We start from the raw sequence: 24,109 nt of genomic DNA, 5'->3' as shown, positions 1-24,109 counted from the left end.
CTTCTAAAGTCATATGGATATTGTATTATGAAAGCCAGATAAACCAAACCTCTGTCTTTAAGTTACCTCATTCTCTAGGGCTTTCTCTGTAAATAGCAAGTTTTAAATGAATAGTCCCAGTCCCAACCCTTTCAGGTTGGTTTGAAACTTGCTTTTTTTTTTAAATAGCCATGCAAAAGAGATTCTACATTGCTTAAAGAACAAGTATTTCAAGGAATTGGAGGACCTGGAGGTGGATGGTCAGAAAGTTGAAGTTCCACAACCCCTGAGTTGGTAGGTACAACAAGTCTCCATGCTGTTGCATGTGTGTTTGGGATTTTAATCTTTGTCACTTGAATATATGTCTTGGTAATGCATTTGCTCTTAGCACAAAATAACTTGAACATACGTCTGAGATATCCTCATGTTTTTCACCCAATGCTTTTTATCGTTATTACTTTACACTGGTGTGCATGTTTTCATGTATGATTTGCAGCTGTCTGTATTTGAGTCATTGAGTTCAGTTAATTTTTTCCAGTCAATCCAACCCTTTTGCTTTTGTGACATTACCACTTCTACCATTTCCATTTAAGCTCCTTGTTTTCTCATGTCAAACTGTTGCTGAGTGTTTACTTTCAGGAAAATGACAGCCTTAATCTGGCAAAGGTGCACAAGACAGGCCAGCTGACTGTCTTACTGTCTCTGGTGCCCCAGCATGCTCCTGATCTTTGTGCTAACCTTTTTTTTTCTTTGCCCTGTTCTGTGGGTTACTTATTTCTCATGGCCCATGTCAAGCCTGAGTTGTCTGAAGACATCTCTTGTGTCGACAGCATGGTCTGTCTTGTAAAATGCCTGGCATCAAGTCCTGGGGAGTCATTAAATTGTTATAGTTCCACATTTCATATTATCAACTTTGAGGTGTTGAAGATTCTTACAAAATAAGTGTGTGTGTGTATTTAGATATTTAAATAATTGCTGTAAAACTGAATTTAACCAGCATTTTCTAATAACTTTTGGAGGTTTTGACTATTCAAGTGTACGATATTATCTTTCTTTTTTACATATCCTTTAGTGATTGTAAACCAAGGTCAGGTTTACATTAATCACGGGCTGTAGATTTGCTTGCTTTTCTTTCTTTCATTGGCCATTTGGATTTTTAGTGTCCATATCACAGATGTGTGCAGGGTACACATTTTGAATGAATGACAAATGTCAATGCTAAAATCAGTATTCAGCTGAAGTTCTCTGTGTTTGAAGAATAGAAGTGAATCACTGTCTAATAATGGCCAGTCATTCTCTTCATGTTATTGATTGTTTTAATTTTCTGAACATAACTGAAGCATGTGAACAACATATTATATGATTTGGGTTTCCAATACTTAGGTTTTGTTTGTTTTTCCTCATTATCAGTGATAACTGCATGGCAGTTTTATTGTATTAACATTAACTCAATCAAATTCACTTATCAGGTCTGGACCACCCATACATCTCTCAGCAAGCAAGTAAAGCAGACACCAAGATGCCTGATGGTTTTCTGTATTGCTCAAAATGCAGAAATATATAATACTAGAGGCCCACTGCACGAAATTTGTGCACTGTGGTGGGGGTGGGGCGGGGTCCCTCAGCCACAGGGAACAGGCCTAAGCCGCACGCAGTCTGGCCTCCCTCTGTGGAGGCGACCAGGGTGATCAGGGGAAGGCGCCACCCCCATCACCCTGCTGCTGCTGCTTGAGCCCATGGCTGCCTGAGCCCTGGGCCTTGCAGCCGCTATGGCTTTGTCCAGATGGACATCCAGAAGATATCCACTCTAATTAGCATATTACCCTTTTATTAGTATAGATTCTTCTTAACCTTTTGGTACATAATGAAATAAAATTTAGGAAAGTTTGTGGGAACTCTGTTTTCTGGATATTTTTTTTCCCTTTACTATTCATAGACTCAGAAATATAGTAAATAAAATTGTAATCAAATGCTTGTCAAACATTCTGATACTTGCTCTACCACATTTTGATTGTGTGATCTGTACTTTAAACTTAAGAAATTTGTTATCTTAGGTGTTTTTTATTTTTCTGATGACCTTTATGCCATTGTTAACTTACCATACATAGTGAAGAACGGAGGATTCTGCACTTTTTTTTTTATCAGATCCTAAACATTTCTCATCATGGTTTTACTGTGATGGCAGTGTGTGTCTCTTGTGACCCCCTAGGCTCTTCTGTTTCTGCCTGGGCTATGGTACTTTAAGAACCATGCTCCTGTGTCCCAGGAGACATGCAGTGTTGGCTGACTGTACTGGAGTGGATCATGGATGAGCAAGCAGAACAAAATTGGGTGTCTCGTTGGCTATATGACCTGGATAAGCAAGAAGTCATTAAGAGAGCACTTTAATATATACAATCCATAAACATTTTACTTCCTTTTTGGTCAGGTATCCTGAAGAACTTGCCTGGCACACAAATTTGAGTCGAAAAATTTTGAGAAAGTCTCCACAATTGGAAAAGTTTCACCAATTTCTGGTTAGCGAAACTGAATCTGTGAGTAGAGTTCTTTAGACTTGTTGGTTTCCTTAAAGTTTTAAATGCATATTAGTGTCATATTTTTAGCCCTATTTGTCAGTGGGAGTGATCAAGTAGGTAAAGTATGCAGGAAAGACACTTGCAACTGTATTTTTCACCTGTAATCTGATTATGAAGCTGTTACCTTGTTTGGTTAAACTAACCATGAACTTTGATAAGGAATATTATCACAGTTGTCAGCTTGATTGTGTCTTGCTACTCCTGGGTTTGGGTGGCTGCAAAATTGGGGTGTGCACAGGACTCTGCTTGATAGCATGCCATTGAGGAGACAACCACTTATTCCACTCTCCTTAGATGTATATGCCAGGTGCTTATAACAAGAAAGTAGTGTGTTTTTATGGCTGTTACTTATTTTACTAAAAGTGAGACTTTTAAACTCACTTTTTATCACTTTTGTTTTTTCTTGTCCTGTCTATACTACCATCTTTGCCATAACAAGCATACCCATATACAAAAAAATACCCAAGCCTTAGCTGGTTTGACTCAGTGGAAAAAGTGTCAGCCTGTGGACCGAAGGGTCCTGGGTTTGATTCTGGTCAAGGGCACGTACCTTGGTTGCAGGCTCCTTCCCGGCCTGGGTCCTGGTCAGGGCTCATGCAGGAGGCAACCAATTGATGTGTTTCTGTCACATCGATATTTCTCTTTGTCTTTCCCTCTCTTTCCCACTCTCTAAAATCAATGAAAAAATATCCTCAGGTGAGAGTTTAAAAAAATAATAATACCTAAATAGGACAACTTTGGTTCTCCTAAAATGTCACCATCTTCACCTTCTTGGTTTCTTTGCCGTCCCAGATTCCTGATTACAGTGAATATTTACCATCATGGTTATTGAACTTTTTACCTTTAACATCAAATTTTTCCCAAGAAAATAGCTATTTTCTGACACAGTACGTATTAAATGCCCATAAAGTTTGGATATTGTAAGCTTTTCCTTTCCCTTTTTCCCTTTTGGTATTCTTAACATGTTAAGCGCCCAGTCAGTCACCGGTGACTGACACTATACTTTCCGTCCGGAAGACAAAACAGGGCGGGCGATTAACGTGTTAATACTCTAGTATTTTCAACCAGGAGTTCCCCCTTCCTATTTTCTAATCTAGTCAAGGAAACCTCTCTTTTGTCAACAGATAATGTTATTTCTTTTTCCCTCTTCTGTATCCTCTTAACAGTTAATATGATCCCCAGTTTTTTTCCCCTGAAGTCACAATAAATTTAGAAACCCTCCACCTCACCCAGTTCTAACTTCTAGTTGATCCACAACTGTTTCCTATCATTGTGGCTTTTTGCCCATTTAGGTAACCTGGTAAACTGGGCTCCTGTTTGCCTGGCTTTCCACACCACTTGCCTATAGTTAGGAATATACTGGACCGAGTAGTGCCTCATTCCTGATTCTGTACTTGAGGGGCCAGTACTAGGAAGGGTTCTCTGACTCTGCTTTGATTGAGATGCAAGGTCAGATAAAGATTAACACGGTTAGAGAGGAAGTTATGACAGAGCAGAGGGTTTGTGGGGAGTGGAGTGGTACCCAGTTGAGTAGGCTGTAAAAAGCCAGATTTGGGAAGCTTTGAGAGGTGGAGGAAATGGGAGTTTCGTACAGATATACGTATATAGGGAAATGGTCCAGTTTTTATCAGAAGTCAGCAGGATGAGGTACTCTTAGTTATTTAAAGCTGGCTGTGAGACCTCTTCAGGATGTGTTTATGAATCCGGCCTAATTGCCAGGATGTCTATAGTCAAGGGCCCACAGTTCCCACCCCCACTTTAATGCTTGGAGTCAGTGTGCCTTAGCCAAATTAAGATTCAGTCTTCACAGACTCATTGCTGGTCCAAAATCCATATGGTGAAAATTAGCAGGTCTGAATGAATGTTCAAGTCTGTATTTAGATTCAAACAGGCTAATGGGTAAGTATAAGATGAGTAGTGATAGCTATACAAAAGGCCCTTGTTTTAATGGAGCAGAAGCTTCCTGGTAGCTGATGTTTTATAGCTTTCTCCCCTGTTTTTATATTGATTTCAGAGAGAGGAAGGGAGAAGGGAAGATAGAAACATCAATAATGAAAGAGAATAATTGATCCTGCATGCCCCCTACAGGGGATTAGCCCTCAACCCGGCCATGTGCTCTGAGCAGGAATCAAACCATGATCTGGTCCATGGTTGGACACTGAGCCACACCAGCCGGGCTTCTTCCCCTTTTTAAGCATTCATTCTTAAGGTTGTTAAAATAGAGTTGTGATTGAGGCAAATGCTGGACTTCATCAAGAAAATTTTGTCTGATTCTGAACAGATGCTGGCCCACTAGCGAAGATCTTTAGAACAGACGATTTAGTGAGGAATTTTAAATCATTTATCTTGGGGAAGGAAAGAGAGGAACAATGGTTGATGCTTTCACCTTTCTGAGAGACAGTTCTCAGGAGTAGAAAGCAGACATGGGCTGTTCCTGAAAAGGGACTGACATATAGAAGTTACAGTTTTAGCTGAGAGGGAAAAACTTGCAACAGTGACTTTGTCCTGTGCCTCCTTCGACCGCTCCTCTTGCTGAAGGTATTTCATTGGCATTGTCTGCCTTTGAGACATGTTCATCCAACTTCCAGATCTTCTCAAGGTAGGAAGTGAGGACTACATAAGCTTAAAATTCCCTTTGTTTTAATGAAATTTCAAAATGCAGTGTTTTTTTAAAGGTAAGTTTTGGTAAATGGTCATCCTTACTTGACCTTTAGGTAGCAACCATGTATCCACTAGTATGAAAATCTGTCCTGCCTCTTCAATGTTTGTGTGATAGTACTAACTCTTGTTCTATGTATGATTGATTCTATGGTCTTTTTCTGTTGCATTTAAAATTTTGAATTTCCAATATTGAAATTTTCTTCCCTTTTTAATGTCATTGCTGACTTTTTAAACATTTTATTTTCTAAGGGAAATATCAGTCGTCAAGAAGCTGTTAGTATGATTCCGCCACTGCTGCTTAATGCTCACCCTCACCATAAGGTATTGTGTATTATATAGAAAATCGTGGTGGGCAGGCTGCTGTCTGTGTTTGTACCACTCTGTTGTTGAGACCTTTTTTTCTTAATGAGGGTTTTTTTCCACTTTAGAGAAATAGAAAGTGATAAATTTTTCTTCAGGTATTTCACATTTTTGTCTTATTTGATTTTTTTAAATTAACTATTTTCTTCCTTAAAAATTTTTTTTTAATATATATTTTTTTATTGATTTCAGAGAATGGAAGGGAGAGGGAGAAAGAAATAGAAATATCAATGAGAGAAAAACATTGATCCATTGATTGGCTGCTTCCTCCACACTCCCTACTGGGGATCGAGCTGTGACCTCCAGGTGCACAGGACAACACTCAATCCACTGAGCCCCACCGGCCAGGCAAAATTTTTTTCTTAATTTGTTTATTTACTATACAGATTATCTTTAGTGGTCTTGATTGACTAAATCAGATTAAAAGTCATATTGAACATGTGTTGAGACGTTGTTACGTACACTCTTTGCCTGAATTCATTTTATTATCCACACATCCCTGTGGGGGTAGATGCTACTACTATCCCCATTTTCCCAGATGAGGAAAAGGAGATAAGGAAAAGTTGAAGTAACTGGCCCAAGGTCACAGGACTAGTCGTTGGTTGCGCTGAGATTTGAGGCCAAGTAGCTCTCTTAGCAATATGTTATAGTGCTTCTTGCATTTAGTATCTTGACTCATTTATCCCTAATTGCATTGCTTTTATTGGCTTGTTTTGTAGTGCTGTCTGTTACCGTCCCCTCTGGAGAGTATCTTTGTCACTGTGACTTGAGGGCATTCTATATTACGAGATCGCTATCAGTTAAATATATCACATTGTAGATTCATTCTATAAAGAAATATATTTCGGTATTGGAATAGAAATAAAAATACTAGAGTGACTCAAATTGTTTTAAGTTAAATGTAGAATGTTTGATTTCTTAAAATAAAAGTCTCAAATATTTCCTTGCTTTTTAATAGATCTTAGATATGTGTGCAGCACCTGGATCAAAGACTACACAGTTAATTGAAATGCTGCATGCTGACATGAATGTCCCTTTTCCAGGTATGCATTGGACTGGGGGTTTGGAGGTAGCTATGCTGCTTTGGTGGGATGTAGGCAGGGAAAAATTAGAACATTGCCTGAAGCTCCCTGAAAGTAGGCCTGGACTATGTTAGGAGCTGCTGTCTGACTCCCCAGGTTCAAATCCTACCACCATTTACGAGGTGAGTTCGGTGATATTACTAGGCATCACTTATGAAATGAGCCATCAGTCCTGAACTTGGGGTGTGTGACACAAGATTACAAAGTGCTCAGAAAATGGCAGCTATTTCTATAGTATCAGCGATGCTCCTTTATAGAGATTTTATAAAGATGCGAAAATACTGTGTATAGTGCTAGTTAGTCTCCTAATATTTTTATGTACCTTTATCTCCTACTTCCTTTAAGAGGGAGCCGTATTGATTATAAAATGTTACTAGACATATTTGCCTTTTTGCTGGAGATGAGAGAGGAGCCAGAGGGAGAGAAGGTGGCACCCAGGAAACATTCTACCGGGTACTTAGCCGTGGTACAGCTCAGACTCTTCCAGGGAACAGCTTTTAAATGTTCAGGAGTGTGAGACCCCACCCCAAGAATCTGATCCAGAGTCTACAGTGGTGCTCCAGCACACACGCAGTATTTAAAACACTTGTCAGGTGATTCTGTTGGTTTGTACACCTTTCTCTCATCCTCCTAATTAATTGTTACTAATAGAAAAGACATTTTTGGCACAATAACTGGTACAAAGTGAATAATTAGTTGAACAAATGAATTTTGAAGTTTTGAAATTTTAAGGGATTATGAAATCCATGCTGAGCCGCTGGGTTTCTGTTTTTGGACCACTTCTGTAGTCCTAGCCAATCTTTTACACTCGGGACTCAAGTTTGGTGGATCCTCACCTCTCACATGCCAGCCTTCAAGTTGTGTATTTCAGGAAATTACTTGTGCTGCATATCACCAAACACTAAATTTTATATTCCCAGAGGGATTTGTCATTGCAAATGATGTGGACAACAAGCGCTGCTATCTGCTTGTTCATCAGGCCAAAAGGTTGAGCAGTCCCTGCATCATGGTGGTCAACCACGATGCGTCCAGCATACCAAGACTCATGATAGATGTGAACGGAAAGAAAGAGGTTCTCTTCTATGATCGCATCCTATGTGACGTCCCATGCAGGTATTTATATTGTCAAGAGTCCAGAAAGCCCAGGATCCGTTAAGGAAATAAATCACTTAAAGACTAAAGTGAAACTGCACATGAACACACAGTTGTCTGTATGATTCTTGTGGTAGCTGGTATGAAGAAAGGCATCATGACCTAAATTAGAAGACAGACACAGAGTTTTAGTAATAACGGAGACTGAGCATGTGGGACACAGTTTAAAAAAAAGGGTGGTTTTGATAGTCTAAAAGAGAAAATACCTCAGAGGAAAGGGCATCATAAACTCATGCATTTCAGGATGTAGTCACTTGGAGTGATTTGTTGATCTGAGTGTATATGCTTGTACTTCAGTGAGGATGTAAAACAGTCAATAAATAAAAACACATTGGGTTTTTATTTGTGACTTTTATATTGTTTAGCACAATGAAATTGGGAGTTCAAACTTTTGATAAACTGATTTTACCTGTCACCTGTTCACATACTTCACATTTTACATGTAACTTTTAGGTTTTTAGAGTTTACCTTTACTAAAGTTTTATGCCATAACTGAATGAGTTTCTCCTAAAAGAAATGAGTGAAACTAAAGATGGCTGTTAAGTTCTCTGAGGCAGTGACATAGGCAATGATCACAAGGGTTTAATAGCTTTTGAACACATGATTTGGTGAGGCTAGAGTTCAAAAACTGCCACAAAACTTTGTTAGCACTAAGTAGTGTTTAACTGTGATGCATCAGCATTAACTTCATCTTGTTTAAACAAGTGGCAGATTTACTGCCAGTAACAGAACTAAGTTTGAAAATAATAGCTGGTAGCACCGAATATGGCTGAGTTTTTAAATACCTGGAAAAATTTCCCTTTAAAGTAAAATTTAAAACTGGTCATGAAATGAATTTTTTTGTAGATTTCAATTTTCTAATTTTCCACTGGATCAGATGTTTCCCTAACCGTGTTCATTTGATCAGGAGCCTAACTCATTTCTTAATAACAATATTGTGAGAGTAAAATGACCTTATGAACATTAAGTTGTGAGCTGAAAAAAATTCCTAAAATTATAGATTTTTAACCCATTGCAGTACAAGTGAGGGATGTCATGTGAAAGCCATCATATCTCAAGACATTTCCATCCTGCAGACTCTGCACCTCAAGGACATGTGACTAGACCATCAAGGAAAATTAAACTTTACAGGGAAAGCAACAGATGCAGGAATTACCTCAGAAAAACTGGGTAGATAAAATTAGACATGTTCAGAGAGAATCAAATCTATTACAAAATTTATGTGGAAATAGTTTCCATTTAATAAAAGGTGGAGAATCAAAAATGTTTAAATGATATATAGAAAAATCTTGGTCAAGAAATTAACTTGGTTTAATTGAATCTGCTATGGAAAGTTCTTTATGAGTCTGAGTTTATCATTGTGTAATCCAAATTTCTAAGTAGCAGGATCAAAATAAGGTCATATGTATTCCTGGCTCTGTCTGTCGTAGGACTGGAAATAGTTTTGCTAGGACTGTATTTCTCCTAAATGGAAGTAAATTACTATCTCTTTAAGTGTTCAAAGAGGTTTCATTTTCAAATCTTTTTATTTCCTTATTGAATTGAAAACTGAAGTATAATGAAAGATTTTAATGTACTAGAGTAACCCCAAAACAGAAATGGAAAGTTGATTGTAATTTGCAAGGATTTAGGTTGTTTTCTAATTGGTATTTATAATAATATAATAATAATAATAATGCCTGTTTTATAATTAAGCTTGAATGTGACATATTTGTTAAACTCTAATCATCTACCTGTAGTGAGTTTTAAGTTCTTAAATATCTTTCCAGTGGAGATGGCACAATGAGAAAAAACATTGACGTCTGGAAAAAGTGGACCACCTTAAATAGCTTGCAGCTGCATGGGTAAGTAAACTTTATAGCTGGCAGCATTGTTTGACAAATCAGTTGGTCAAAATTTATTGACTCACCTAATTGGGCATCCAGATCTTTGACCCCAAGTAAGTATCAGAGTGTTAATGATGTAACTCACTCCCTGGGAATTTGCTTGTATATCAGAAATAGTTGCTTTTAAAATCTTTAAGAGTAGTAAACTAAGGATTGTACACATTTATTAAAAACATTTTACAAGAAGTTTTTATAACATTTTGAATTTTTTTAAATGAAATGACTATTACTGTCTTATCAGTTGTTTTCCTGTTTTCTATTTTTTTGTGTGTTTAATTATTTTGTTTAACATTTTTATTTCAGATATTTATTGTCCCTAAAATTTTTTTTGAGAATTCTTAAAAGGGAAAAAAGAATCTCATACCTTAAAAATAACTTCTGTCATGTCTAGTGTATTACAGTTTTCTGTGCCTATGGATTTTTTAAGTTCCTGTTTAGAACAGTTTTGATTTTTTCTTCATTTAATATTAAAATTATACATTCTTAACTTAAATGTACAACAGTGGATGGTCTAAGTATGTTAAGGAATGTTCATCATTAATAACTTCAACACCAGATTTTGTTTCTCTGTTAAATAAATATCACTGTTTTATGAAACAGGCATTAAAATTAGAATGTACTGAAAGCTACAAGTTGTTCATAGAAAGAAAAATCAAATATTTGTACAACTATGGAGACTTTTTAATAGTGAAATTCATCTAATATGTTGAATTGAGTCATTAATCACTTTATGCTTTGCTTGTCAACATGCTGGGGAAAGTCCACAAACCAGTGTTTATATAAATAGGTGCTTTTCTATATTTACACTAGAGGCCCGGCGCACCAAATTTGTGCACGGGTAGGGTCCCTAGGCCTGGCCTGCAATGAGGGCCAATATTCCCCAGCTGCAGGCTGCTGCCCAGCGCCTTCCTTGCCCGGCTGCCAGCTGGGGCCTTCCTTCATTCCACATCGCCCCATGGTGGTCAGAGCACATCATAGCAAGCGATCAGTCTCCCGGCCAAACTCCGTGGGGACAATAAATTCACTTAGAATTTAAGGGCTTTTTTCTTAAATTGAAGTTATTTATTTTACTTATAGTACTTTGTATTTTATTGTAAGTCTGTCATAAAAACTTATAATAAATATGTGACATAAAGGGTGCCCTTAAAGAATGTGCTGTCAGCTGTGTTTGGTCTCGGTGACTTAGTATATCTGACCCTTAGCTTACAGCTGCGGATTGCTACACGGGGTGCTGAACAGCTAGTGGAAGGTGGCAGGATGGTGTATTCTACATGTTCACTGAACCCCATTGAAGATGAAGCAGTCATAGCATCTTTACTAGAAAAAAGTGAAGGTAAGCACGCTGTATTAATAGAAGTATAGACTTTTCAAAACTATTGCTATAGTGCAGCGATTTTCAGTCCGTGTGCCGCAGAATTTTCGTAATTACTTTATGTGTGGAAAAGGTTGAAAATTGCTGCTATACTATAGACTTCTGTAGCCCTTTTCCTGGGGCATTTTAACTGTATTTAAGTATACAGTTCAGTAGTGTTAAGTACATTCATATTGTGGTGTAGCCAGTTTCCAGAGTTCTTCCTCTTATAAAAATGAAATTCTGAATTCATTAAACAACTCCCCATTATCCTCTCCCCATTGTTGAAGTCTCTCTGTCTCTGAGTTGGAACAGACTAGGTATCTCATGAGTGGAATCATGCAGTATTTGTTTTTTTGTGACTTGCCTACTTAGCATACCACCCTCAAGGTTTATCTGTGTTGTAGCATGTGTCAGTATCCTTCCTTTTTTCCAGCTGAATGATCTTCCATTGTATGTATACCATCCATGGACACTTGGGTTGCTTCCTCATTATAATGCTGCTATGACCATGGTGGACATAAATTTGAGGCTCTGCTTTTGGTTTTTTGGGGTGTAATACCCAGAAGTGGAATTACTGGGTCATGATAATTCTGTTTCAGGACCCACCCCCATACTGTTTTCCATAGTGACTGCACCACTTTACAAGTCCACCAGCAGTACACAGGGTTCTTGTCTATATCCTCGCCAGCATATGTTGTTTTCTGTGTTTTTCATAGTATCTGTTCTAATGGGTGTGAAGTCTTATAGCACTGTTTTACGAAATGTTCTGAAACAGCAATTTCCATAACATTTTGATGTAAAATAATATTTCTCCTTTTATGTTTTCAATAAAATGATAATCTTTCCTGTCATATTCTTCTTAAAGCAAATGAGAAATTTCAAATAGAAGGAAATTGCAAATTTCATTCCAGAATAGAATGCAATCAAATTTACTACAGGCATTTTTGTGAAGTAAGTTAAGATAAGAGTGCATTTTCTGTGGTGGTATCTACAACAGTCTGGGCTTCCAGTTAAGTTTTCAGTGGCTGATTGATCTATGTGTAGTGAGCCCTCTTGTCCTTCGGCCTATATTTACTGTGTTTTGTTTTTGCTGTACTTATGTTGGTCTACAGAAAGGTGTGATATTTGAGTGATGGTTTTTTACATGGTCATAATTTCCACAGTTTTGTTGGTGCTTTATCTCAGAAGGCATATGAAGAGAAAGACTGTGGGTGATGTAATTTTATAGTAAACTAGATGCCCAGTGCACGGAATCATGCACCGCTGGGGTCCCTCAGCCTGGCCTGTGGGGATTGGGCCAAAATCAGATCTCTGACATCTCCCGAGGGGTCCGGATTGTGAGAGGGTGGTTCTCATGTGATGCACCCCAGAATTGGGCTCCCTCCTCTCTGGTTCCGGGTGTGTCACTGAGAACTGCAGCTGTCAAGTCACCGCAGCTTGGCAGCTCCTGCATTGAGTGTCTGCCCACTGGTGATCGGGGCATGTCACTGCTACCGGTTGAATGGTCTGCCAGTTGTTTAGGCTTTTATCTATATAGAATAGTTGAACTGGGCATCCTACTCAGTGACTAGGCACATGGGTTTCCAGTCTAGATCTTGCTCTCACAGCCACCATTAAACATGTGGTTGTTTCAGGCTTGTAGACTCTTCTTCTCAGTCCTCAGTGATAGGCGTCCTGTGTAGACATTGCTTCATGGGAGCATATAGACCTTTGCTGAGCTTTGTACTTGGCAATTGCTGTGACTGGACAGGGAGTGATCCCCACCTGGAAGTACTCAGAGACTTAGCTGGAGGAAGGGCAGTCCATAGAACATTCAGTCTACAAACACTGAGCCAGCATTGGCAGCTTCTGACCCAAATGCTGGCAGGAGGGCATACTGAGCAGTGGACAGTGTTTGAAGAAACCAGTTTCTGGAAACCTCCACTATTAGTATTCACTTTTTAAAGTAAGATTGTTCAGATGTACTAGTGGAAGTCAATACAATGTTTTGGTCAAAGGTGTCTCACTGCTAGATGCCCGTTGGGGATTCTCTTGATTTGTTGTATGTAATTATTATCTGAGTTTTCATAGCTTATGTGAGGCTTTGTTGGTGTTTCCTCTTCTGTGAGGCCGTCAAATCAATGACTGTGGCCTGTGAGTGGTAGTTCATGTGAAAGGTTTCCTGCCCATCTCACAGCTTCTGGTAATACTACTACTGTAGACATGGTGTTTTTAAAATTAGACTGTTGTCCTGATGGGCAGTTTTAGAAAACTTAATTTGAACCTAAAACTGAATGTTTAAAAATTGCCACAGTCCACTTTAAAATGTTACTTTTTTGGTTCTGAGATGTTTGTTAGCCATAAAGGCATGAAGGAGAGACCCAAATCATCTGACTGCCATGGTCTAAAAACCAGGAGTGGACCCTTAGCTGGATGCTAGCCTGGTGATGCCTTTAAGGTGCTTTTGGCCATGGAATCAGTCAGCCTTGGATGCGTCCTGCAGCTCTCCCTAGTTCAAGAGCTTTATTGAGCTCCAACTGACATACCATAAAATTCATTGGTTTCAGCTGTACAATTCTATGATCTTTAGTAAATTTACTAAATTGTTGCATAGCCCTCACCACAGTCCGATTTTACTAGTAGTTCATTCCCGGCACCCCAAGCAGAGCCCTCCTGTCCATTTGCAGTCACACCCTGTTCCCATTAGGAACCATGAATGTATGTTCTGTCAGTTTTTCCCCAGACATTTTCTAAATAGAGAATCATGCAGTATGTGATCTGCATCTCATTCACTGGGCGTCATGTGGGAAAAATTTATTTTATTTTACTTTTTGATACATAGGTGCTTTGGAGCTTGCTGATGTGTCTTCTGAATTGCCAGGACTGAAGTGGATGCCTGGACTCACACAATGGAAGGTAATGTTTCTGTGAGGATTCTGGCTCAACAGAGCAGGTACAACCTATCCATAGTCCTGAAAGTTCTAAGCATCCACCTTTGGGTAATTTGAATAATAGCTTTGGTTATGCTTTTTAGAATCAATTTCAAAATTATACATAAATAAATAGTATGATTATACAAATATTTTTCTCTGGCAATGGAAGAGTTTTCCTGCCTCATTCTCCTAATTAGACATCAGCTTTGTTTATTTTCATCTCTGTAAGTACAGCTTTGCTTTCTTTTATTGGCTGAGATTTAAGCTTTGTTTGTAATGTGCAAGAATTCATCTTTCAGTTTTAAACGAAACAATATAAGCCTTGTGTTTTTTCTTTTTTAAATTCCACATGGAAAATGCTTTATAAATAATTGTCCTGTTTTATGGAATAAAAAATTATTTCCTTTTTTTTTTTAATCTTCACCCAAGGATAGGATATTTTTTCCATTGATTTTTAGAGAAAGTGGAAGGGAGGGAGAAATAAGGAGAGAGAGAAACATTAATATGAGAGAGACATTGATTGGTTGCCTGATGCATGCACACCTGGGGGCAAGGATCAAACCTGCATCCCAGGAACTTGCCCTTGACCGGGAATTGAACCCAAGATCCTTCAGTGTGCAGGTTGACATTCTAACCACTGAGAAAAACAGGCCCGGGCTATTTATCTCATTTTTATCTTTGCAAATAGCCTTCCTAGCTTTAGAGAGAAATGAAAATCACCATTTATCATTTTTGAGAGCATGTACACTGGCCCCTCTTTCTTAGGGAGTGCTAGTGATTTAGAATCTTCCCCTCTCGTTTTGCAGGTAATGACGAAAGATGGGCAGTGGTTTGCAGAGTGGGATGAGGTTCCTCACAGCAGACATACCCAGATTCGGCCAACCATGTTCCCACCAAAGGACCCAGAGAAGTTGCAGGCAATGCATTTAGAGCGGTGGTGAGTTTGTGGGGCTCTCAGAGTTTGGGGACATTGGGAAGGTTGGGCCCTCCTGCATTCCTGTGAGGCCTGGGCTGCGCCTATGGCTGGTCAGGTATGTAAACTTTTCAACACGTGAGAACTCCATACCTGTTAGCTGCTGGCATTGAGCCTTTGTGAATGATGAAGGTAGTTAGAACCTAATGGTAATACATTAGATACTGCATTAATTTTCTGCATATTACACATTGGCCATTCCTTGAGTGAGGGCTGTGTGAATATTAAGACATGACTTCACTATCACAGGTCATCTTTGTAGTACTTGTCTTAATATTTAATACTAAAAGAATGTATTTTGGATCAGTTAAAAAGTGAGAATTGTGTTTTGGTTTTTTTTTTTTAGTCTTAGAATATTACCACATCATCAAAATACTGGAGGGTTCTTTGTGGCAGTATTAGTGAAAAAGTCTTCAATGCCATGGAATAAACGTCCACCAAAGGTAAATGTCTTCCAAAATACCACAGCATACCATGTGATCTTTTTGTACATTCAAGGCAGGCGCTACCAGGGGTCAGTTGGAATGTGTTTTGGGGGGTGGAGGGTGGCTGGACCTGATAGTGTGTGGAGGGATTCATTTAAATGTTGAGTTTTCCAAACAAAAAGCAATTTCTTGTAACGGATATGTAAGTGGAAAAGGCAGACTTTGGAAAATGCATTTCTTCTGCACCTTAAATCTAAATATTTTTAAGATTCTTTTACTGATTTTTTTTAAGGAAGGGGAGAGGGAGGGAGGGAGGGAGAGAGAGAGAGAGAGAGAGAGAGAGAGAGAGAGAGAGATATGTTGAGGCTGTCTCCTGTATGTCCCCCCACTGGGGATTGAGCCTGCAACCCAGGCATGTGCCCTGACTAGGAGTTGAATCAGCAAACCTTTCAGTGCACAGAACGCCCCCCAACCAACTGAGCCACACTAGCCAGGGCTTAAATCTAATTCTTTAATAAAAATTGAAAACATGTAAAGACTACTCTGTGGTCAAAATCAGAGTATCCCCCCACTCTACCCCCAAACTGGCTCTGAACTCTAATTCCCTACTGTAGGTTGGTTCCGTTTAGCCCATTTCAGTTTGATGGAACTCTGCTAGTCTCAAGCCTGTCTTCACCTTGGCTGTGAATGATTACAGTTTGCCCAGGCCTAGCTAAAAAGGAATGGATCGGCCCTGACCTGTAGCAATGGCTCTAAACTGCCTCCTGGGTCATTGTAAGGGCGACTGTGAAGCAGAGTGGCTGAGAAAGGACTGCTTTTTGAGACTTGACACAAAGTTGTGATTTAACATGAACTCTCCTCCTTGTCAGCTTGGCATTATTTTGTTAGTTTGTATGTCAGCCTTCAGAGAACTTAGCCTGGAGTCACAGTCTGAAGGTCTGCATTTCTTTCAGATCCGTGCTTAAAAATTAGAATAAATAATGCTTAGATTGTGGAGAAATAGCAAGTAAACAGTTTTCTGGGGTATGGCTAATCCAGATTAATATAGGAGTATACAGCCTCAAACTGGCCCAGGATTGGAACTGGCACTTTTGGGCAGTCACCATGGCATTGGTGTTAGGCTAGAGAGCGTTTCCCTTAGAGAGTGAAGGTCTCTGTGTGGTGGTCTTGACTCTAATTGGTCCCTAACTCCCTGGTCGGGAGAAGAGCTGGCTGATCAAAGCACTGCTAACAGAAATGGAGCCCCAGCCACATGTGTAGTTTTGGTTTTCTTGCAGCCTCTTTTCCCAAGAAAAGTGAAATTAAAAATTCTTTTGTTTACCCTGGTATATTTAAGATGTTATTTTCATATAATCAAAATAAGTTATTAATGAGGTATTTTATATGCTTTTATACTAAGTTTCTAAAAAAAGTATAGATATTACACTCTAAGATGCACCTTTACACTAATAACCTCTTCAGGGGTCAGACAGCACATGGCTGACTGGTGACTACCACATACAGGTTGAAGGTCTGTTCACATAAACATACTTTAGAGTCACTTGGATTTGTTCACATTTTGTTTTATAATCACCTATATAAATGGGTTTTGAAGTTTTTGTTAGTCTGCCTCCTCTGCTGTGGCATCACACTTTTTAGAACAACTTAGGGTCATTTAAATATTCTCCACTTTTCTATCATATTAGTTTCTTACTTATTTTGTTGTGTAAATAAATTTTGGTTGTCTGTGCTACCTGGGCCTTTCTGAGATTCTTCGTATTCAGGATGCTGGGATCTAGTGGAAGTGAAGACGTGTAGACATTAATCCAGAGTTTGAGTCAGGGAAAGCCGCACTGGCACAGTGCTGCTGGTATTCCGGGGAGGGCGAGATTAGATCGCTGGGATGGAGCAGAGAAAGCTTCCTGAAGAAAAGGGCATTAGTGATGGGCTCTGAAAAAGAGGCAGCATTTCAGGAAGTGGAGATGGGGATAGAAAGGATGTGGGCGACTGCTGGCCTTGCCAAGCCGTTTTAGGTGGTGGTTTTGTTTTTTGCCTTTTTCTACATTTAAATAAACTATTCTCTGGGAGGCAGTGTTGTATAATGTTAATAGCTTTAGAGTCTCACCAGCTAGTCCACTTTACAGCTTTGTGAATTGGGGAACTTTTCTGTGCTTAGGTGTCTAATTTGTAAGCTCACTTCATAGGGACTAGGAATTACTACTTTCACCAATCTTGGGACTTATTAGGAAGGACATGTAGTTTTAAATAATTTTTCACTTAAGACTTTATATAAAAAGTATATGAACATTTAACATAAGTAAAACATTTTGCTCCTTCTCAAAACCACATTTATAGCTTTGCCCCCGTTCAGACAGTTATTATTCAACAGGTATTTCCTTGGTCCCTGGAGGTACATTCTTCTGATTTTCACCGAAGTTTCTCCAGGTGCCCTGGAACAGTATCACTATCCTTTCCTACGTTGTGATTATTCCTATACTTGTCTTTTCCGCCCTGCCTACATTTAGGGATTGCGTTGACTCCTTTGCATCTCTCAGTGTGCCTTATACAGAGTGGATGCCTGCAGCATTTTAAATGAAGACAAGCTGGCATTATCTGCCAGCTGTTTATGCTTTTTGTGGGATTATGGTAAAGTGATTTTAACCTCAAAGAAACAATGTCCATGAGTTCTGTTTATAATAGCAAGATGTTATATTTTCTATAAAATGTTATAGGAAAATAGTTAAGATTGATTTTGTGAGCTCCATGTTATTAATTTTTTGTAGCAGTGTGAAGTGGATTTGAGTGTAAATAGACTTACTATTCCCTCTGACAGCTGCAGGGGGAGTCTGCGAAGCCAAGGGACCCTGTGCAGTCCAGCCCTGCAGGTCCCACGGGAGAGAAAGATGGGGGCCCCTCGGAGCTGGAAAGGAAACTGGACACTGGAATTGGTGATGCAGAAATAATACAAAGGACTGAGGATTTAGAGAATAATGGAAATAAGAAAGATGGCGTGTGTGGGTAAGAAACATGGTTCTGTCTTGAGCCTAACATTCTAGTGTCTTCCCAGCCATGTAGATTGACTGGGATCCCAGAGCCTTTCCTGTGGTGGTTTTTCAGCAGGCAGTGTGAGAACATTTTGGCTGGCAAAGTACTCAGTTCAGTGTCAAGGACCTTCTGGTGTGGGTGCTGCTGTCTGTTGTCTGGGGGGAGAGATTTAAGGCCTGAGGAGGCGTGTGCATAAAGCCCCGTGATGCACAGAGCTGGGGGTGAGGGTTGAGGGCAGGAAAGGGTGTGCTGTTTCAGATTTCAGATGACTGATTTCATCCCACTTCCTTTAGTCCCCCTCCATCAAAGAAAATGAAGTTATTTGGATTTAAAGAAGATCCATTTGTGTTTATTCCTGAAGACGACCCATTATTTCCACCAATCCAGTAAGGATTAATTCAACCATTTTTAATTCTTTAAAGAAATTTACTGTGGAGTTACAAATGCATAACTGGTAATATTTAACCATAGTTTTATTTTTATCTAGCTCTGTATAATAGCTGTATTTTTACTTTCTAATTGCATGTTACAGCTGGATGAAACTTTAGGGTGTGTTTACTGAACCCTTCAATTTAAAGTGAGCAGTAATCAGAGAAAATAGACTGCCCAAAGGTAAAGACAGTGGAGAGATGGAAGAACTCTGGACTCAGATCCTGAATGTAAATTACTCAGTTGAGTTAGGAAATCAGTGGCCAAGGCTGCCTTACTCAGTTCCAATTTAGGAGATGAGGAATAGTGGGGCTGGGTAGGGCCTTAATTGGGAACCTCCAGGCAGAACAGAGAGAAAAGATGCTTAGGATAACAGTCTCAGGTTCTCTCTTCCTTATTCATTAAGTTTTTGTATATATTTACCAGAGTGGTCACTTATGTTGTCTTGTTGGGGAGAATAGAGGGTGCTTAAAGACCATCTGTTAAATTTTTAATTACATTCATAAGCACCTCTGCTTTATTTGTAGGAAATTTTATGCTCTGGATCCTTCATTCCCAAGGATGAATTTGTTAACTCGAACTACAGAAGGGAAGAAAAGACAACTCTACATGGTTTCCAAGGAGCTGAGAAACGTGCTGCTGAACAATAGTGAGAGGATGAAGGTACAGGTCACAGATGGGGACTGATGCATAATTGAGGACTCCTGCTCAGGTTTCCTTGGGAGGAGCAGATCCTGGCACTGGCTCTCCCATGTCCAGTATGGGCGGAGGTCCCCAGAACCCTTAGCAGGCCCAGGCTGCGTGGCCTGCGTCCCTTCTGCCCCACTGTCCGCCTCACTGTTTGTGTCATGGGAGGTAGGTGTCATGGGTTTGGAGGGTCTGGCTGCTGCTGCTGTGGTATGGTGTCATTTCCATTTTCTACAGAGAGTTTCTACTTTTAGTTCCCTGTTTTCATTTGCTTTACTGTTTTCCTAAGTTGTTTTTTCCTTTGCCTATGTATGTAAGGTGTTGTGTGGAGGTCCATGACGTCAAAGTGGTTTATAACCTTGACTAGGACTTGGTGTCCACAGGGGTTCCCAGGGGGACAGGATCCTTGCTCCCGACAGCCCATAGAATGTGCTGACATAGTCTTGCATTTTCAAAGTTTCCTGGTCTTCAGAGGTTCTTCATTTCTCTTTTCCTTCTTTCATAAGGTACTTACAGTTCTGCCTCCTCAAGGTAGAAGGGATTATTTTAATTGATTATCCTGACTTTATTTATGTGTGTTTCATCATATTTTTTAACTTATAGGTTATTAATACTGGGATAAAAGTCTGGTGTCGAAATAGCAGTGGAGAAGAGTTTGATTGTGCTTTCCGGTTAGCACAGGAGGTAATTTGGGGAACAGATTTGGGCAGCACTGGCCACGAATAAATGGGAAGCAGTTAGGTGCAAATAGGAGCTTCTGAGCCAGCCTGACAGGTCTGGATGGCTCAGAGCTGGGCTGGCACTACCAGCCATTTGAGTCTCACTCTTCTGAGGCTGGGTTTCCTGCTCTGGGAGGGTGTTTGCTTACAGATTATTACAGGTTCCGGGCAGGTGAGGCCTGGACATAGTCCTTGGAAAGGCCCTGAGGAGAGTGGGTGCTCACTTTACGAGGTAGAGGGTGATTGATTGTTTCCATTCATTAACTGACCTCTCTTTTTCCCACAGGGAATCTATACATTATATCCGTTTATTAATTCAAGAATTATCACTATATCATTGGAAGATGTTAAAATTCTATTAACCCAGGAAAATCCATTTCTTAGAAAACTTAGCAGTGAGACATACATCCAAGCCAAGGACCTGGGTAAGCAGTTTGACTTGCATGGAGGCCTCACTAGTCTTTATAAAGATAGTACAGCTGTGGATGTTTCCTCTTGTTGGATCTTTCTCAGTCTTAATATTCAATGCATTGTGACTGTTTTTTACTCACTGTCAGTTTCCAGAGGGCTTTGTGGAAACATAATTGGCCTCTCAGTGTATTGAGAGTCAAGGGCATCCCTAGGGTTGCCCTACTTCCCCAGACACTGCGACACCCTGCATCTCCCAGCTTCCATTGATGGTGTGCGGTTATTAGGGCCTGGCCAGCCCACCAGCCGGAGCTCCATGTCATCTGCCCACCAGGAAAGGTACCCGTGTGGAAGCAAAGAATGAATTTTTATCAATCCCATTAAAGCAGAATATGCAGTCTTTTTTAAAAATATATATTTTTATTGATTTCAGAGAGGAAGAGGGAGAGAGAGTTAGAAATATCAATGATGAGAGAAAATCATTGATCAGCTGCCTCTTGCATGCCCCCCACTGGGGATCGAGCCCACAATGGGGGCATGTGCCCTTGACCGGAATCAAACCTAGGACCCTTCAGTCCGCAGGCCAACACTCTGTCCAACGAGCCAAACTGGCTAGGGCAGAATATGCAGTCTTGCTATGGCATTGCTAGCTAGCCAAAATGGATTCTCACCAAAACAGATTTTTGTAACACTGTTGATTTTATATTTCATAAACCTCCACTTAGATCACTTGAGTGATGTTTTTAGTTAAGAATAAAAATAATTCTTATTAATTTTTAGTTGAATTTATTGGGGGTGATATTGGTTAATAAAATTATATAGGTTTCAGGTATACAATTCTATACATCTGTGTCTTGTGTGTTCATCATCCGCAAGTCAGGTCTCCTTCCATCACTATTTATTGGCCCCTTTACCCTCTTCTACCTTCCCCCACACTCGTTCCCTGTGGTAATCATACTGTTGTCTCTCTATGAGCTGGGGTTTTTTGGGGGGGTGGGGGTGGGTTCTTAATCCCTTTACCTTCCCTCTTATTAACTTTTATGTATTCAATATTTCTGGCTCAATTTGATGAAAACTGAACAAATCAGTTATTGAGGTCATGTAATCGTTTGTTTTACATTTAAAACTGGAGGCCTAAAGAACATAGCACATGTGTTGAGTCTGCATCCTCTTGTCTCCTCAGGCATAACCTCAGGAGTAGAGATTATTTTAAAGGATAAAGGAGCCATTTGTACTTTTTAAATCCTGTAGATGATTGCAGTATAATTTTTGATATTTTTTATGTGTTTCATGCTGTTTCTGGAAGTTGGAGCTGTTATCTAACCTTGAACTTTGAGAATTAATCAGTAGTTAGTCCCACCTCCCTGCATCTGAGACTTGCTGAGTAGCTTCACCTACATCCCGGATGGTCTGGCTTGGTCCTCTCTTACATTGTCCTGAACCACGTTGTCCTAACGGCCCTACTTGGTGCTTAGTTGGCTGATGCCTTCATGTTTTTAGAAGAAAAGTCCCTTCTTCATTGAGATCCTGGGGACCCCAGAGTGTAGATTATTTCTTGTTCTCTTTTCACATAAACAGAGGTGTCCACTGACTAGGAAGCTTGGCCAATGCTTGTCTGTTTTTCTTCTAGCCAAGGGGAGCGTCGTCTTGAAGTACGAGCCGGATCCTACGTAAGTGAGGATATTCTTGCCATCGGGCTTTGGTGTTATTGTTGGGGGGCTGTAGGTGTGCTTAGAAGCCTTTTATGAATGTTCCTGAAGACAATATAGGGAAAATTTAGTACTGAAATACTACATTCTTGTATATAATCATGAAAATATTTTTTATAGAATGTTCAGCTCAGGCCAAACATTTTTATGTAGATAATAAAATGCATAGTGTGTGTTCTGTGTGCTTTAGAAACCTAATCCTAATTCCTGTCTTAAACAGAATAAGGTAAGAGAGATTGCGTTCTGCTTTCTCTTCCGTTGGTTCAGTGCCTGGATTACCTGTTAAGCATCAGTGCTGTTCTAGGGTGGGGCATGGGGGCCCCCTGTGGCTTATAGGGGACCAGCAGACCACCCCAGCTAGTGAAGGAAAACTGGCCAGTTTGAGGGTGTTGATATTCAGGGTATGAAGGAGGAAGCTGATCTTTGAGAAAATCCATAGAATCACAGACTGAAATGCCTTCCCAGTGGTTTAGTGGTATAATTTTTGCAGAGACTGCATATTAAACCTCTTTAGAGGCAATGATGAAAGACTTAATACTTACACGAAGCCACTTTGTTTGTAGAAAACCAGATACCCTGCAGTGTCCCATTGTGTTGTGTGGATGGCGGGGAAAGGCCTCAATGCGAACTTTTGTGCCCAAGAATGAAAGGCTGCATTATCTCAGGATGATGGGGCTGGAGGTGTTGGCAGAAAAGAGGAAAGAGGGGACTGCTCTGACGGACGAGAGTGCAGCCCCCTCTGGACCTCTTGAAGATGACGAGGTGAGTGCCGACCAGAGAGCAGAACAGGCTGCCAGTCCAGACGCCACCAGCACAGGCAGTGACTCGGCTGGGGGCGCCACTGTGCCCCGGTGAGGAGACTGCGGGGCCTCCACCTTAGTGTCTACAACCAAATCCAGAATTTCTGACCTGCAAAGTACATATTTTTAAAGACTGGAAACTGACGGAATGATGGAAGCATCTATGAATGATCTCAGTACTGCTTTCATATGGAGTTTACTAAAAAGTATTTTTTTAGTTTGTGAGAAGTTGCTCATTTTACTTTGGCAAAGCTGGGTCCAGTGTACCTGTTGCAGGTAGTTAAAAGTTTCACAGTAAAGTCTTAACTTCCATCGAGAAATATAACTGCTCTTACAGAAATTTTCAGGTCCCCTTTGTTATACCTATATTGCTCCTAAGTCCAGTATTTCTTTTAATTATTTATAGAAAGAATCTATATATCTCCTGATGAGTTGTTGGAAAACTGCATTATGAGCTTTATAATAGTTATGTTAAGTTGCATCATAGCAGTGCGACATTAACATGCAGTGAGGTAAATATCTGAGGTCTCAGATGACTTCCGTGCCTTTGTAATAAAGGATAAAATAAACCTTGTTGGAGTTAAAGCTGTATCGTGAATTGTGATACTCATGAGGGTTTTATGTGCTTTTATTGATGGACTGCTTTGCACTTTTAGTTTTTAAATGGTGTTTGGGATCCTTGGAACATTAAAATAAAGAGTTAATGATAAATGTGTATGTGTGTATGGCTTGTTTTAATCTTCATGAGGCAGAAGGAAAAAACTTGAAGGACTTCCCTGTGGTTTGTCTTTTATCCTCTAGAGGGCAGTATTAGTGCTGCAGCTACAGTGAGACAGATCTGGGTAGATCAAGGTTCACTTGTAGCAATTTGAGAAATTTGCCCAGAACTGAATGGGCTCCTTCTGGCACTGGTTAGAGAACCTGTAGGCGATGTTATTCAGGCTGCATGACTATTTCAGTTTATCACTTACTA

At 39.9% G+C, this 24,109-nt stretch overlaps 1 protein-coding gene across 1 annotated transcript in view; it reads left to right on the top strand.

Moving 5' to 3' along the window:
• Positions 1-23,851, top strand: part of NSUN2 (NOP2/Sun RNA methyltransferase family member 2) — a 25,631-nt gene extending 1,780 nt beyond the window's left edge. The window contains exons 3-19 of the mRNA XM_015563122.1: positions 169-273; positions 2,408-2,513; positions 5,466-5,537; positions 6,535-6,619; positions 7,579-7,771; positions 9,580-9,654; positions 10,899-11,029; positions 13,872-13,945; positions 14,769-14,899; positions 15,282-15,378; positions 18,173-18,357; positions 18,678-18,770; positions 19,341-19,476; positions 20,104-20,184; positions 20,506-20,644; positions 22,258-22,297; positions 22,900-23,851. Coding sequence (XP_015418608.1) covers positions 169-273; positions 2,408-2,513; positions 5,466-5,537; positions 6,535-6,619; positions 7,579-7,771; positions 9,580-9,654; positions 10,899-11,029; positions 13,872-13,945; positions 14,769-14,899; positions 15,282-15,378; positions 18,173-18,357; positions 18,678-18,770; positions 19,341-19,476; positions 20,104-20,184; positions 20,506-20,644; positions 22,258-22,297; positions 22,900-23,191 — 2,035 coding nt within the window. The 3' untranslated portion in view covers positions 23,192-23,851. The remainder of the gene's footprint in view (positions 1-168; positions 274-2,407; positions 2,514-5,465; positions 5,538-6,534; positions 6,620-7,578; positions 7,772-9,579; positions 9,655-10,898; positions 11,030-13,871; positions 13,946-14,768; positions 14,900-15,281; positions 15,379-18,172; positions 18,358-18,677; positions 18,771-19,340; positions 19,477-20,103; positions 20,185-20,505; positions 20,645-22,257; positions 22,298-22,899) is intronic.
• The last annotated feature ends 258 nt before the right edge of the window (positions 23,852-24,109 follow it).

The sequence above is a fragment of the Myotis davidii genome, unplaced genomic scaffold (genome assembly GCF_000327345.1).
Source record: "Myotis davidii unplaced genomic scaffold, ASM32734v1 scaffold135, whole genome shotgun sequence".
Classification (NCBI taxonomy): domain Eukaryota; kingdom Metazoa; phylum Chordata; class Mammalia; order Chiroptera; family Vespertilionidae; genus Myotis; species Myotis davidii.
Note: the sequence above shows the minus strand (reverse complement) of the source record. Positions and strands in the feature narration are given on the sequence as shown.